The 15,387-nt window shown below is 46.9% G+C and overlaps 1 protein-coding gene across 5 annotated transcripts in view; it reads left to right on the top strand.

The window, feature by feature from the left end:
* CALCOCO2 (calcium binding and coiled-coil domain 2) overlaps positions 1 to 15,387 on the top strand; it is a 44,048-nt gene that overhangs the window by 10,272 nt on the left and 18,389 nt on the right. For 2 of the 5 annotated variants that reach the window (XM_083582942.1, XM_083582945.1), the window contains 3 exons: positions 13,238 to 13,437; positions 14,542 to 14,644; positions 14,826 to 14,959. In XM_083582942.1, coding sequence (XP_083439068.1) covers positions 13,238 to 13,437; positions 14,542 to 14,644; positions 14,826 to 14,959 — 437 coding nt within the window. Of the gene's footprint in view, positions 1 to 1,804; positions 1,987 to 6,309; positions 6,602 to 6,758; positions 6,959 to 13,237; positions 13,438 to 14,541; positions 14,645 to 14,825; positions 14,960 to 15,387 lie in introns of those variants that run through there. The other 3 variants (XM_083582941.1, XM_083582943.1, XM_083582944.1) reach the window with 3 other exon arrangements.

Here is a 15,387-nt window from a genome sequence, read left to right as displayed (position 1 = left end):
TGGGTGCGCAATTTAAGGAGACTGACCTTTGCTGCAGCTTGACTGGTATTCTGTATGGGTGATTTTTGACTTGAAGTACTTCGATCTGTAGTGTTAAAGCGGGACTGTTTTGCAGAGTTGTTGTACAGTGGTACCTTGGTTTGCATGTGTCTTGGTTTGCATACATTTTGGATTACAAACATGTCAAACCCGGAAGTGTGTGTCCTGGTTTGCAACGTTTTTTTGGATTACAACCCAACTTTTTTTGGATTATGAACAATTTTTGGGGGGAGGCCCCATTGGCGAAAGCGCGCCTTAGGTTACAATTTGTTTTGGTTTACAAACGGACCTCCGGAACGGATTATGGTTGTAAACTAAGGTACCACTGTATTCTGCCTCAGCCTGACACCCCCCCCCCCAACCTGCAATAAGGATATAACAAGGCTGACAGTGCCGCCGGGTTGTTGTAAATCACTTAGCTTCAGTACCAACCTGTGTTATTAACATAGCTTTACATTGCCACTGTGTTAATAGCCTCTACTCCCACAACCTGCTATATGGTGGGAAATGGACTGAATTGGCCATGAAATTTGTACAGGCATGGCTATTACAGTATTAAAAACTTAGGACTTTAAAAATAATGTAGGTTGTAAACCTGTACACATTTACCTGGGAGTAAGTTCCACTTCCATTTACGTCTGAATTCAGTTGCATTTACTTCTCAGTAGATATTCATAGGATTTTGCTGTTCATATTTCACGCCAAACCAGTCCCGAGTGAGGAAAAGCAGCAGCTCCTCTCCTGGACCTTTCTTTTCATAGGAGATCACTTCTATGTAATCACAGCTATATTAAAAGCCTAGGTTTCTGCATTGATTTCTATGGGCTGCCCTCACTTTCACCAGGGTGGGGGGAGAGGATATAAAAATGCCTTTGCCAATGGAACCCCATCAATTGACTATAGAGACAATAAGTTAATGCCTCTTTCCATTTATGTTTTTTAATCTGTGTATTAAACTCAGTGGGACTTACTTTTGAGTAAATGTAATTAAGACTGGCCTATAAAAACCTCATTAGAATTCTTCACATTTATAAAGCCAATGAAAAGCTGTATGCCTTTGGGCATTTTCACCAGAACCTGTTCGTATGTACTTGGGAAGGAAATCCCACTTAATTAAATTAGATTTATTTTTAATTAAATGTCTATTCGACTTCATAAATGTCCTAAGGAGAGTAATCCTGTGCACATTTATTCAGAAGTAAATCGCACTGCATTCCAGATAAATGTGCTATCTAGTTGCAGGCTTAGTCATGATTCATTGGTAGAGCACTCGGCATTTCTAGGTAAGGCAAGGAGAGGTTCCCTTTCTGAAACCTTGGGAGAGCTGCTGCCAGCCAGTGTCGACAGTACTGAACCAGATGGAGCACTGGGTGTAAGGCAGTTTCCCACAACTGTTCAGTGGAAGTTCCTCATTCTGTTTAGATGCACAACCAGCAAATGCCACTCGCTCAATGCCATTTGAGAAGCACCTTACATTTGTGAAGGTGGGCACCTGGTTTTAAACAGGTTCCTTCTCCTTTCTGCCCCACACTGACTACCAATATTCACCAGTGACACTCTCAGGACTATCCAGTAATAAGCTGAACTGCCTTTTGCTCCAATTGAATACTAAAGCACGGTTTTCCCTGGGGGGAATGCAACAAGGCAAGAGGAAGTGTGGATAAGCCTTGGAAAGCAGCTTGGCTCGCAAAGGGCTTCAGGCGTTGAAGAGCTCTCTCGCCACTGCTTCACAGAACTACACTTCCCAGCATTCCCTGCAAAGGGTGGTGCCTTCAGCTGTAAGTTTCCAGGCTAGGGGCTGTCCGATGACTGAGAGTATCAAGTTTCTCCCCTTTGCTAATCAGCGTCAGCTTCTCTGTTTTAGTAGGAAGTAGCAACTGATCTGTCCTGTAGATTCTCGCGCATCGCTAGGAAGGGGGCTGTTTGGCTTCTTCTCCACTTGGAAGGGTGAGTAGGCAGTTAAGAGTTACCCCGGCTCTTAGCAACAAGTCATCTCTTTCCTGAGTGGCACCCTTTTCCGACTGTGACTGGGAAGGGGGTAGTTTGATTTATTTTATAAAGTGTGTCGCACATTGAGGAAGAGAGCTAGCTGCGCACTGGGGGTGCTAAGTGCAGGAAGGAGGTCAGGCGGTGATGGCAACCGGTTGCAATCTTATGTCATGCGCTTGCCTTGTGTTTTGCTTCGCCAGTACACAGAGAAAGCAATCTTTCACTTGATCAGGCTACTTCTAGATTGGAGCTTTCCAAATTGTTCATGACATGCTTTTTAGGCATGCATCATTTCGCGATGCACTAATTCAGTTTTACTCGCAAGCCGGAGGTTAAACTAAGCCCTTTCCAGTCCTTTGAGAAGCGTGGGGAGTGTTTGCGCAACACACCTACACACTGCAGCCGACACGCTAACGTGTCGCGACACACAGTTTGGAAAGCTCTTTTCTAGATGTTGTGGACTGCAACCCTCACCAGCCCTGACAGTGGCTGATGGGAGCTTCAGCCTACAACAATAACATGTCACTATTCTGAGTGACACTGAACAGATCCACACTGTACAAGCATGTGTTCTACCTCTACTTCCCATTCTAATTATTTAGGATAAAAGAAGGTGTGGGTTGGGGTAACAAGATTGTTTGTATTAAAATGAGGTAGTGTTGGAAAATGTTACCTGCAAAATATCTATCATTATGATGTGTGATGAAGAAGGGCTTGTAAGTATCTTAGCCGTGTTAGAAGTCCTTTTTCCATGAGGCCCAGGCTGCCCAGCATAACGTTATTTTCTCCTTAAGAGTGAATGTCACACTGTTCAGTTCTGTGAGAAGAAATAAGGGCATGCACTTGCAGTGGCGTAGCGTGGGTTGTCAGCACCCGGGGCAAGGCAAGTAATTTGCGCCCCCTAACCCGTGGATTTTAGCACTCGAGTCTCTTCCACTAGATTGCAAGTGTGAGCGCGCCCCCCCAGATGTTGCGCCCGGTGCGGCCGGCCCCCCCTGCACCCCCCACGCTACGCCACTGTGCACTTGGACCTCACATCTAAATTGTCAATGAGTGGTATCCAGTCTCCAAAGCAGAGGTAGCAATGTGGTACCCTATAACTCCCATCATTTCTGGCCATTGGCCATGCTGGCTGGGGCTGGTGGTGTTCCCTGACATCTGAAAGGCACCACGCTGCCTATCCCTGCTGTAAGGCATTAAATACATTATTACAGTCACAACATGGTTTAGGCGTTTGGAATGGAATATTCGTGTTGGTTCTGTCGCGTTACAGAACAGCTTGTGACATGTTTAAACAGTGTGGTGATAGCCTTTGTGTAACTTGCATGCCGAGCCTCAAGTTGCAAAGTTAAAAGGAAATGCTTTCTGGGGAAGCATTCGTCCCCCCACTTATAAAAAATTTTTAGGCATCTAGCACAGGAAATATGTAATGTCCCCCAACAGAAGCATTGGGATGGTATGTTACTGCAGCAGTACATTGGTTGTGCTGGAGCTGGTAATCTGGAAGCAACTTGAAAAGAAACAGAAACAGAAACAAGAATGTATAAGACGCAGTGTGGCGTAGTGAATAAGCATATGAGTTGGAAAGTCCAGGGTCAAATATCTTTTCCGTTGTAAACGTTGCAAGCTGCCATGTGTCAGCATCGACCCTCAATCTTGCCTGTCTTGCAGTACTGTTGTTTTACTGCAAGAATATATATGAAGCATTATGAGGAGGGCTGTGAATTCAGAAGCAGCACGTACCTGTGTGTGTGTGTGTGTGTGTGTGTGTGTGTGTGTGTGTGTGAAGACCTGGGCTTAATCCCACATATCAAATCTCTGCCTGAGATCTCAGAGATTCCTTGTTAGTCAGCACAGAACACACTGGACCAACGGCCGGTATAGTAGGATGTGTAACTCGTGATTACTGAAAACATTTTTCATATTTAACAAAGCAAGTCTCTGCCCTCCGCGTTCTTTCCACCTACAATTTCAGCAATTATGAAGCTACGGCACTTTCATAGATCGTTCATATACTGCATAAGTTACTTCCTATAATGTAGTGGTTAAGTTCACTGGTTAAAATCTAACCTCTTCCATGAGTTCGCTAAGTGGTATTAGGTAAGCCACTCTCGTAGCTTTTATTCTTTTATTGCACACCTGCAATATGTATATGAAAGTACTATCTTTTTTTGTAAGGGTGGCTGGGATTGCTTGAAGTACTTTTGAATGCCATAGAGCATGATAATAAAGGCTTGATGCTAATGTAGCTAAATAAGACCACTGTAGATGCTTGCAAGTTAGGAGTGATGCTATTAACCACTACTAGCAAATATATTTTCAGCTTGCACTGTTGTGGATCTCTCCTCCCCACCCCCCCACCCCAACTACTTGCATCCTCTGGATTCTTTCTAGACTGAAACCACTGTCTCTCTCATAGCCTTTATTCCCTTTCTAGACCTCTTTGTTTACCTTCCCCTTTCATGTTCCTCCATGACATCCTGTTGACCAAAACAATCAGCAAAAGTGTGGAGAAGCCCACTTGGCAGCTTGGGAAAAGAGAGCATTGGGGCTGTTTCCTGACTGGCCTAAGAACTTGTTTCTGTTTCCCCATCTATAGACAAACATCCAAATAAATCCCCAAACACCATTCAAAATGAGAATTCTAAGAATACTCGGGCAATGAAATCAGCTACTGAAAGGGTAGCTGTTGGAAACTTAGGAAGAGGGGGGCTCTTAAATGCTTGTCAAGGTTGCTTTAGATATAGGTGGAGCCAACCTTATATTTGGCAATTCACCTGCTAGCCATAAATGGAATCCAACAGCCTATGTTTCCATGCCGGCCATGGAAGAAGGTGGCTTTCCTTCCTCTGCAGCCAACATGGAGATGCAGTTTACTAGAAGGCTAGTAATAAAAACAGCCTTGTAGGCTCATAATTTTTGCGGGGATATTTACAAGGCTGAGTCCTCTAGTTGCTGGTTCTAGCAGGGCTTCTGCAGAATTGTACTCCCTGGGACAGATTGCTCTGTCTTCCACTCTGCTGCCTCTGATGATCTCCAAAATCTGCTGCACCATGGGGCTACATGAAAAGTCATCCTCATAGGGCTGCTGGTGCCCACAGCTGCCTGTGACTGTTAGTAGGGGATTTTCTTCTGGTTGTGCAGGAAAATGCGAAACATGACAACTAGAGGCCAAGTTGAATTGAGATGGGGACTTTCCATGCATCCCAAATTGGTGGAACAGCATGTCCTCCAAGCATGTCCCTTGCTGGCTCAGATTATTCAGATGTCTGAATTTTTGATTTCGCAAAGCAGTTGATTGATTGGAATTCCTTGTGTGGCCTTTTGATGTGCCAGCACAGCAATATGCAACTGATGCTTTGGTTTCTCTATACTAGTTCTGGATTGACCCCCCCCCCCCCAGCTGTCTAGGTATATGAAAGCTACTTCACAATCCATGCTTTGTTCTACAGCAGGCACCCCCAAACTCGGCCCTCCATCTGGTATGCAGGCTGAGACCCTACCTGCCCGCGGACTGTCTTGCCAGAGTGGTGCATGCTCTAGTTATCTCTCGCTTGGACTACTGCAATGCGCTCCATGTGGGGCTACCTTTGAAGGTGACCCAGGAACTACAACTAATCCAGAATGCGGCAGCTAGACTGGTGACTGGGAGCGGCTGCCGAGACCATATAACACCGGTCTTGAAAGACCTACACTGGCTCCCAGTACGTTTCCGAGCACAATTCAAAGTGTTGGTGCTGACCTTTAAAGCCCTAAACGGCCTCGGTCCAGTATACCTGAAGGAGCATCTCCACCTCAATCGTTCTGCCCGGACACTGAGGTCCAGTGCTAAGGGCCTTCTGGCGGTTCCCTTGCTGCGAGAAGCAAAGCTACAGGGAACCAGGCAAAGGGCCTTCTCGGTAGTGGCACCCGCCCTGTAGAACGCCCTCCCACCAGATGTCAAAGAGAAAAATAACTACCAAACTTTTAGAAGACATCTGAAGGCAGCCCTGTTTAGGGAAGCTTTTAATGTTTAATAGGTTATTGTATTTTAATGTTTTGTTGGAAGCCGCCCAGAGTGGCTGGGTATAAATAATAAATTATTAATTAATTAATTAATTAATTAATTACAATTCCCATCATCCCTGACCACTGGTCCTGTTAGCTAGGGCTGATGCCTGTTCTACAGTAAGATCGCTATGGCATTTCAGTGGATCTGCTCCTGTGCCTTTAAGAGAAGCCCCAACAAGTAGTATAGCTTGTGTGAGCTAGAAGGTAAAGTGTTGGTTTAGGACCAGGGAGACCCAGTTTCAAATTCCCACTCAGGCATGCAGCTCATTCAGTGATCGGTCAGTCAGCATCTCTCTGCCTCACTGAACACCCAATAGCTCTATAAATATTGAAGCGCAGTTGTTCAGAAACGGGGCCAGTGAAGCTTTTCCTGGCATGGATGGGGAAAGCTTCACCGGCTTCATTTCTGCGCCCGCCATTCTGCTGTTATGGCACACTTGGAGCAGTAAACAAGTACGCAGCTGTCTTCTGCCAAGCTCTGCCACTTGACTTGGACTCGGCATTTGATGGCCTTATGGCACAGGTAGGTGGCAGGTGTGTCTCCTAAACCCTGCAGCAGAGACAATTGCTGGAACTCGTATAGGGTGCGGCTCCTCAGTGACACACGGAAAGTGAAAGCTGCAGGCTATTGTGGTTCTGCTCTAGGCAGGCTATGCTGTTAAACGCTTTCTCAATTCCAGGAAACGGCAGAGCTGGCTGTTGGCTCTGTTTATCTCAAAGTTTGCCTATTCAGAAGAGGATGGAAATGAGCAGCACATAAAGAAGGACTGGCTTTGCTTTGTACAGAAGAATGTTACGCATCTGAATCTCTCTTGCAGGGAGCTCTCAGGTCTTGGGATAGTAGAAGGAAGAGATCTAGAGGCTGTTCAGCAAGAAACAGGTGTGGGCAGGATGGGGGCTGTATCTTGTCTCCTTTTTCTATTTTGTTCTGCTTCTCTTTTTATGATCTATTTACTACATGGAGCTTAGGGACGTGGGTGGTGCTGTGGGTTAAACCACAGAGCCTAGGACTTGCCGATCAGAAGGTCAGCGGTTCGAATCCCTGCGACGGGGTGAGCTCCCGTTGCTCGGTCCCTGCTCCTGCCAACCTAGCACTTCGAAAGCACGTCAAAGTGCAAGTAGATAAATAGGTACCGCTCCGGCGGGAAGGTAAACGGCGTTTCCGTGCGCTGCTCTGGTTCGCCAGAAGCGGCTTAGTCATGCTGGCCACATGACCCGGAAGCTGTACGCCGGCTCCCTCGGCCAATAAAGAGAGATGAGCGCCACAACCCCAGAGTCGGTCACGACTGGACCTAATGGTCAGGGGTCCCTTTACCTTTACCTTTACCTGGAGCTCAGGGTAGTGTATATGCCACGCCTCCTCATTTTTATCCTCTCAACAACCCTGTGAAGTAAGTAAGGCTGAGAAGCAGCAACTCAACCCAGCGAGTTTCGTAGTTGATCAGGATTTGAACCTGTGTCTCCCAGGTCCTAGCCTGACCCTCTATACTTGTTAGACCATGCTGGCTCCCCTGGCTAAGCCAACAAATGCTTACTAGAGCACAGGAGCAATGCACAGGAAACATCAACAACCTTGCTGAGGAAATGACTTCTTTGGCAAACCATGTCTTCCAGAACTCAGGGGTTTCTTCTTTGTTCCCTTCCTTCCTTCCTTCCTTCCACAACCTAAGGCAACGGTGGGAAACCTGTAGCCCTCTTGATACCGTTGGTCTACAACTCCCATCATCCCTAGCCATTGGCCATGGTGGCTCAGGCTGATAGGGACTGAAGTCCAACAATGTCTGGAAGGCTTAGCTGGGGTCAGCAACCTTTTTCAGCAGGGGGCCGATCCACTGTCCCTCAGACCTTATGGGGGGCCGGGCTATATTTTGAAGGGAAATGAACAAATTCCTATGCCCCACAAATAACCCAGAGATGCATTTTAAATAGAAGCACACATTCTACTCATGTAAAAACACCAGGCAGGCTCCAAAGATAACCCAGAGATGCATTTTAAATACAGTGGTACCTCCAGTTATGAACTTAATTCGTTCTGGAGGTCCGTTCTTAACCTGAAACCCTTCTTAACCTGAGGTACCACTTTAGCCAATGGGGCCTCCCACTTCCGCCATACCGCCGGCACGCGATTTCTGTCCTCATCCTGAGGTAAAGTTCTTAACCCAAGGTACTATTTCTGGGTTAGCGGAGTCTAACCTGAAGTGACTGTAACCTGAAGTGTTTATAACCTGAGGTACCACTGTAAAAGGACACATTCTACTCATGTAAAAGCACACTGATTCCCGGACCATCTGTGGGCCGGATTTAGAAGGCGATTGGGCCGGATCCAGCCCCCAGGCCTTAGTTTGCCTACCCATGGCTTACAGCCTTGCCTTGACTTAAGAGCTGCTCATGGAGGCAGTTTTTCTTCAGGGAAGGGTAGCCAACATGGTGCCTTCCAGACATTGGAATACAATTCCCATTATCCTTGGCCATTGGCCATGCTGGCTGGGGCTGATGGGAGTTGGAATTCGACAACTAGAGGGCACTACATTGTCTACTCCTCCCTTAGGGTGAGGAAGCAGGAGTTCTAAAGATGTGAAGAGGCCGTCAGTGCTGTTTTCCCCTCCACACGTTACCCTTGCACACATATCTACATGAAGATGCAATCCAGTAGCACAACTCCTACTGTAATGAAATGGAATTGTGCAACAGGACTACTGCACTCTTATCACATCCTGGGTTAATTTCAGCAGAGCTTGTGGAGGAGAACGTCCCCTGAGTTGTCCTCCGTGGGTCAAATCAGTTCATCTGCTGTTCTGCTGCCCTTGATGATACCCAAGGTCTGCCACACTGCGGGGCTATGTGAGGAGATGTTTTCCTCATAGGGCTGCTTCTGTCGACAGCTGCCTGTGACTTTTATTAGGGGATTTTTCCAGGGTGTGCAGGGAAAAGGAGCAGCATTACAACTTGAGGCCACGTCAAATTGAGATGGGGGACTTCCCTTCATCCCCAGATTTGTGGAACAGAATGTCCCCTAAGCATATCGCCTCCAGGCCCGGTTTATTCAGATTTCTGCTATAAATAACTCCAAATCCTACCACCAGACACCAGGGAACCTGCAGATGGAACAGATTTCTAAAAAGATTAATGAAGTTGCCTTATCTGGAATGTTGCCTTTGTTGGAGCTGTGGGGAAAGTGATCACAGAGATCTGGAAATCTTCAGAGCTTCCTGTATTCTCTTTCCATAAACATTAGCTTAAGAAACATCCCCACCACATTTAAAAGTAAAAGCAACGTTTTTGCATGGATCTGTGCTGTGCAACTTGAGATCTGTGAGTGTTCCGAAATCCCTCACTCTCTCTCCCTTTTTAAGTATTTAAATATTGGTGTCATCAAGACCAGCATGGCTTGATTGTGATGCAAGAAAGCAGAGCATCAAAAACAAATCATGCATATTTGGCTGCTGGCATCCCCACCAATTTCCTTCACCCTGTATGCCCTCTCTCTCTGTTATCTGGAGCGGTCATGTCTTGCTGCTCTTCCGCTGCTATGAGGATCAGCCAGGGAACTCGTGCTTCTGCTTTCCTGGAATTGGGAAAGCAGGAAAGCTGTCTGGGGAGAGAGCTCCTCCTCTCTGGTGACTGGCCAGGAACTGATCAGGTTGCTCCTGAAGCACCAGAGAGAATATTTTATTTTGGATTGGCCCAAGACAGAAGGCGTCAACATGGTAGCCTATAGATGATGCTGGACTCCAGCCCCCATGTGCCCCAGCCAGCATGGATGATGGGAGTTGGTAGTTCAACAACACCTGGAAGGCTCCATCTTGGCTACCCTGGCTTGAGTCAGCATTTTAGCTGGTGTGCACCAAAGACGCTCCCTTTCTGCTAATTAACACAAGGAAGGTCTAGATTCAGATAGGTAGCCGTGTTGGTCTGATGCAGTCGAAATATATATAAAAAATTGTCCAGTAGCAACTTAGAAACCAACTAAGTTTGTTCTTGGTATAAGCTTTCGTAGGAAGGTCTGCAAGTGTAACAAAACATTTATTGGGTGTGAGAAGACGGGGGACCTTTGAAATTATGGCTTAGCTATCAACTGGGCTGATTTGCACTTTCAAAAATCCCCCCTCTTTGGAGCGGAGGCTGCTTAGAGGAGGAAAGCATCCCCACAGTGCATGGGTGGTGCCATTTTGGCTAAATAAACATTGGCCCTGAAGTCAGGAAATAGAGGGGGGAAATAGGGCCTGCATCATAATGTTGCTGTGTAGAGCATTTAACAGTGGCAATCAGCTGTGTCGTCTTCTTAGAAACTCTGTTCCATTTCTCTTGGGTTTTCCATTTCCCCCACTCCTGACACTTTCCACATTCGGTGCCCTCTTGAGCATATTCAATCAGTCCTCATTGGGCTGTTCAGGGGTAATTTGGCTCCTTTTGATTCCCCTGCTCCCCCCTCCCCAGAATGATTTGTGGGGGTTTCTATGTACTTCTGCAAATTTTGGAGGTTCCCTTGAATATGCTCCTTGTTGTCTGTGATACTATTTTAGACAAACAATTAGTGGTGTTTGGGGAACTGAAGATTTCAATTAGTGTAAAGGAAGAATAGGTTGTAACCTACCAGGATAATTCTCTGGGAGCCCAGCTGAAGATATCCCCAGTGGATTATGCACTGTGGGACAAATTCATCTGTCTCCACATCGCTTCTATAATACAGTGGTACCTCAGGTTACATACGCTTCAGGTTACATACGCTTCAGGTTACAGACTCCGCTAACCCAGAAATAGTACCTCGGGTTAAGAACTTTGCTTCAGGATGAGAACAGAAATTGTGCTCTGGCGGCGCGGCGGCAGCAGGAGGCCCCATTAGCTAAAGTGGTGCTTCAGGTTAAGAACAATTTCAGGTTAAGAACGGACCTCCGGAACGAATTAAGTACTTAACCAGAGTTACCACTGTAATGCTTAAAGCCTGCTACTTGAGGAGACTGTTTCACCTGGTCTTGTGGTAATAGCCATTTCCATAGAACACCTCACTATTCAACAAGTTGGACTTTGGAGAGTACACTGGTGCCCATTATAGATAACCTTATTTAATTTATTGTTTGTCCACGGGCTTGCCCTGTTTACTCAGGTCAGCAAATGACATTATGAAATAACCAAGTTGGCATGCTCATGTTTGCCATTGCCCGACATGTTACTACTATCCGTCTTTCCATCTTTAACTATAAAAGAAACTTAAGGCCAATTCATGTGGCTATATTGCTGTTTCATCCAATTCTGCTCCACATCCAATCCTGCTCCAGAAACATCTGAATGAAATGTACATGGGTCTGGTGAGTCATGAGGGCAGTTCCCATGTTGGTACTGCCAGCCCCCAGAAATGTGTCGCGTGTGTGTGAGACTTGTCGAGAATGCGGACAGCTATGCTCAAATACGTGTCTTCAGTCTGATCTGTGGAGGAAAAGAATAATAATAACAAAAAAAGTGTGCTCACATGCACTACATTTCCGTGAGAAAAATTGTGGTCACACTGAAGTTCACGTGGCCGCCAGTAGACGGCCACGCCAACTGCAGTGTGGTGACAGAAAGCAGCCGGCAGGCAGTTGGCAGGTAGCCCAGGCGAGTTGCTGAGGATGGAACTGTATTTAGGAGACCCCCTGTTCCCCTCACAGAGCTACAATTCCCAGAGTGGATTAACAAACAATTCCTCTTCCCAGGGAACTCTGGGATTTGTAGCTCTGTGAGGGGAACGGGGGTCTCCCAGGCCCATGTAGGGCGAGGGGCAGCTGGGTAAAAAAAAAAAAAAATCCAGTCAAAGGCAACTATGTGGTTGCAGCGTTCATCTCGCTTTCAGGCCGAGGGAGCTGGCGTTTGTCCACAGACAGCTTTCTGGGTCATGTGGCCAGCATGATTAAACCGCTTCTGGTGCAACGGGACACTGTGATGGAAACCAAAGCGCACAGAAACGCCATTTACCTTCCCGCCACAGCAGTACCCATTTATCTACTTGCACTGGCGTGCTTTCAAACTGCTATGTTGGCAGGAGTTGGGCAGAGCAAGTGGAGCTCACCCTGTTGCAGGGATTCGAACTGCCGACCTTCTGATCGTCAAGCTTAAGAGGCTCAGTGGTTTAGACCCCAGCGCCACCCGCATCCCAACTTGGCTGTCATGCCAAGAATGCCACGTGCCTCCTAGACGACCAGGGACGTCCGCCCCATCCCTCAGACAAGCTCTGCACAGGTCTCAGCACCCTTAGCAAACCACAGCTACCAGAATTCTCTGGGGGAAGCCCTGAATGTTTACAGTGGTACCCTAGTCCTTTAAATGTATGGTGTGAATGTGGCCCTAGTGACGTCATTACAGAGGCCTGGTATAAAACAAGGCACTCATTGATTTGTAGCTCAGTCTTTGTCACTGTGCTTCATACACGCACATCCCAGTCATGTGAGGTTCCAAACACACCGCTGTGATGGGAAGGTAAATGGCGTTTCCATGCGCTCTAGTTTCCATTACGGTCTTCCGTTGTGCCAGAAGCGGTTTAGTCTTGCTGGCCACATGACCAGGAAAGCTGTCTGTAGACAAACACCGGCTCCCTCAGCCTGAAAGTGAGATGAGCGCCGCAACCCTATAGTTGCCTTTGACTGGGTGTAACAGCCCAGGGGTCCTTTACCTTTACCTTTTTATCAAACACATACACCAGAAGAGATACATACATCCCACAGAGAGAGCTGATGGAAAGGTAATTTTGAGGAGAGAAGTGGTGGGTGGGAAAGGGATAGCACACCGCCTCCCCTCTTTATTTCTCCAACAAATCACCTTTCTCCCTCCCCAAACTACTGCTACTGTTGTTGTTAGTTATTTCAACAATGCTGGGGATCCACATGCAAATGTGTAGTTGGTCCCCTACAAGAAAAAGGATGGGGTTTGGGCAGTGGTGTTTTTCCTACTGTAGGGTTAACGTTCCCTTTCCCTGCCCTGTAACCTTCCCTTTGCTCCTGTGTTCAATGCCAGCAATGTTTTATTGGGCAAAATTCCTCCAGTGCTGTGAATATATTGTTGTTAAGATACAGTTGAGATGACATCCTGAGGTCAAAATTAGCTGTGGTTGTTTTTATAACTGCCCTTGGTTTTCTTTTTTGTTTTCTTTTTTTCCATTTCTGTTTTCCCCTCATTGTCCTTTTTACAGAATCCAGGATGGAAGCTGCATTATGTAACAATTCGGAGGAACCTCCCACTTCTGCCGTCCTGCTTGACTGCCGGGCCTTCAATCAGGTCATCTTCACAGACATAGACAAATACTATGTCCCTGGAGCAGATATAACTTGCCATTACAACATTTCTCGGCACATCACCCCACGCCGGAAGGACTGGGTGGGCATATTCAGGGTAAGTCTGCTGTCATTTGCGGCGCACCGTGGACATTGGAACTGGCTTATGATAAATTGCAATCTCTTGCTTTATAGCACAGCAGTCAAAGCAGGGTTATAAAGCTTCAGAGGAGATACTGTTCTCTGGACAGAGTTCTTCCAGAAAGCTGAGGGGTTTGTCAGAGCGGGGAAGGAGGCGAGATAATAGCTGATTGGCTGAGGCAGGGTGAGGTTATCAGGAAGGTATTCTACACTGGGAGAACTTAGATCTTGGATGGTAGCATATGCACTTTTTTCCTTAAAAAGCATTAAAAACCTTTAAGTGCTATTAAGAAATTAAATTGTGTCTGTGCGTGAATGTTTTCCTTTCCTAGAGGGAAGCAGAATGATGCATTTGTTGGAGCCAAGTGTGCATAACTTTGCAAGTGTTTGTATACTACAAATACCAGCTTTGTACCATTTTCACTGTTACGGCTCCACCCAAGCAATCCTGGGAATTCTAATCTTCTGGGGGGTGCTGTGAATTCTTTTGTTTGAGATCCCAACAGAGTGAGAGAGAAATTGTTGTTGTTAATAAACTGGTTTAAGGATGATGTCCTTAAAACAGTGGCGTAGCGTGGGTTGTCAGCACCCGGGGCAAGGCAAGTAATTTGCGCCCCCTAACCCGTGGATTTGCGCCCCCTAACCCGTGGATTTGCCCTAACCCCCAGATGTTGCGCCCGGTGCGGCCGGCCCCCCCCTGCACCCCCCACGCTACGCCACTGCCTTAAAATCTTTAGTTGGACTTTCCTCTTCTGTGTGGACACATGATATATTTGTGCTGTAAACCCAGCGGCTAGCACCCTGGGCCATGCTGCTTTAAGGAGCACCTGGGGCAGCTGGACTTGTGCACCACTTTGGGTTCCAGCAGGCCGCCCCCAAAGGTAAGTGCCGCAGGGGGTGCCCCGCCCCCTAGCTACGCTATTGTGTAAACCTGCTGTGTAAATACGTCCCTTGTTTTAGAACAGGCTGCTTTTAGTGCACTGGATTAGAGCACGAAGAGGACAGCTTGTTAAACTGTCACTACTCCTGGCCTGCTTCTCGGTTCGTTGAAGGATCCCACTCAAATATTTTGATGTTGCAGGTGGGGTGGAAGACTGCTCGTGAATACTTCACGTTTGTGTGGGCGCCTTTGCCAAGGAACCCCGACAGTAGCGACGACGAACTTCAGGAGGTGCTCTTTAAAGGTCCGTGTCAGAAAGGGAAGGAGCTGGGTGGTGTTATTTCTTGAAATAGACATTGTTTGCATGCTAAAAAATAAATAAACTTCAGTGCAATAAGTCTGACCAGGTAGAAGTCAACTTCCTATGTTAGCTTTGCATGCTTGAAGGAGCTAAAAATGACATGTGGCTTTTTTTGTTCTTTCAGCCTACTACCTGCCAAAGGATGATGAATATTACCAGTTTTGTTACGTGGACCAGGATGGCCTTGTCCGTGGAGCCAGCGTCCCCTTCCAGTTCCGTGCAGAGACCGAGGATGACATGTTGGTGGTTACCACGCAGGTTTGCTTCCTTCGTTTGTGCCCTGCACTATGTAGTGGCTCATTTGCGACTTTCCCAAGCCTCTGCCAATCCATTATGGCTCCTTGTTTGTTCCCTTCTTCTGCCTTTGTCACCATGTGTAGTCTGAACAGGATGCCTCACTGTACACTGCATGTGGCTCACACTGCATCATGCAGTAGGCTAATTTTCAGAGCGGGGAAGGGAGTGCACCATGCTACCCTATAGGTGAGATCTGTGCCCTTGCAGTAACCTCTAGTGACTATTTCTATGAGTTCCTATATGTGATAAAAGCACAGTGATTTGTACGTAGAAGATCACAGGCTGAAGCCCCAACCTCTCCGGGGGCTTTTTGCTTTTTATGTTTTATGTGTGAGTAGTTAATGCAGACGAGTCAATCTCCAGTGCTGCTTTAAAAGGCAGCGAAGCAG

Source organism: Podarcis filfolensis (genome assembly GCF_964270895.1).
Source record: "Podarcis filfolensis genome assembly, chromosome: 13".
In the NCBI taxonomy this organism is placed as follows: domain Eukaryota; kingdom Metazoa; phylum Chordata; class Lepidosauria; order Squamata; family Lacertidae; genus Podarcis; species Podarcis filfolensis.
This window is presented reverse-complemented; position numbering and strand designations above follow the sequence as displayed.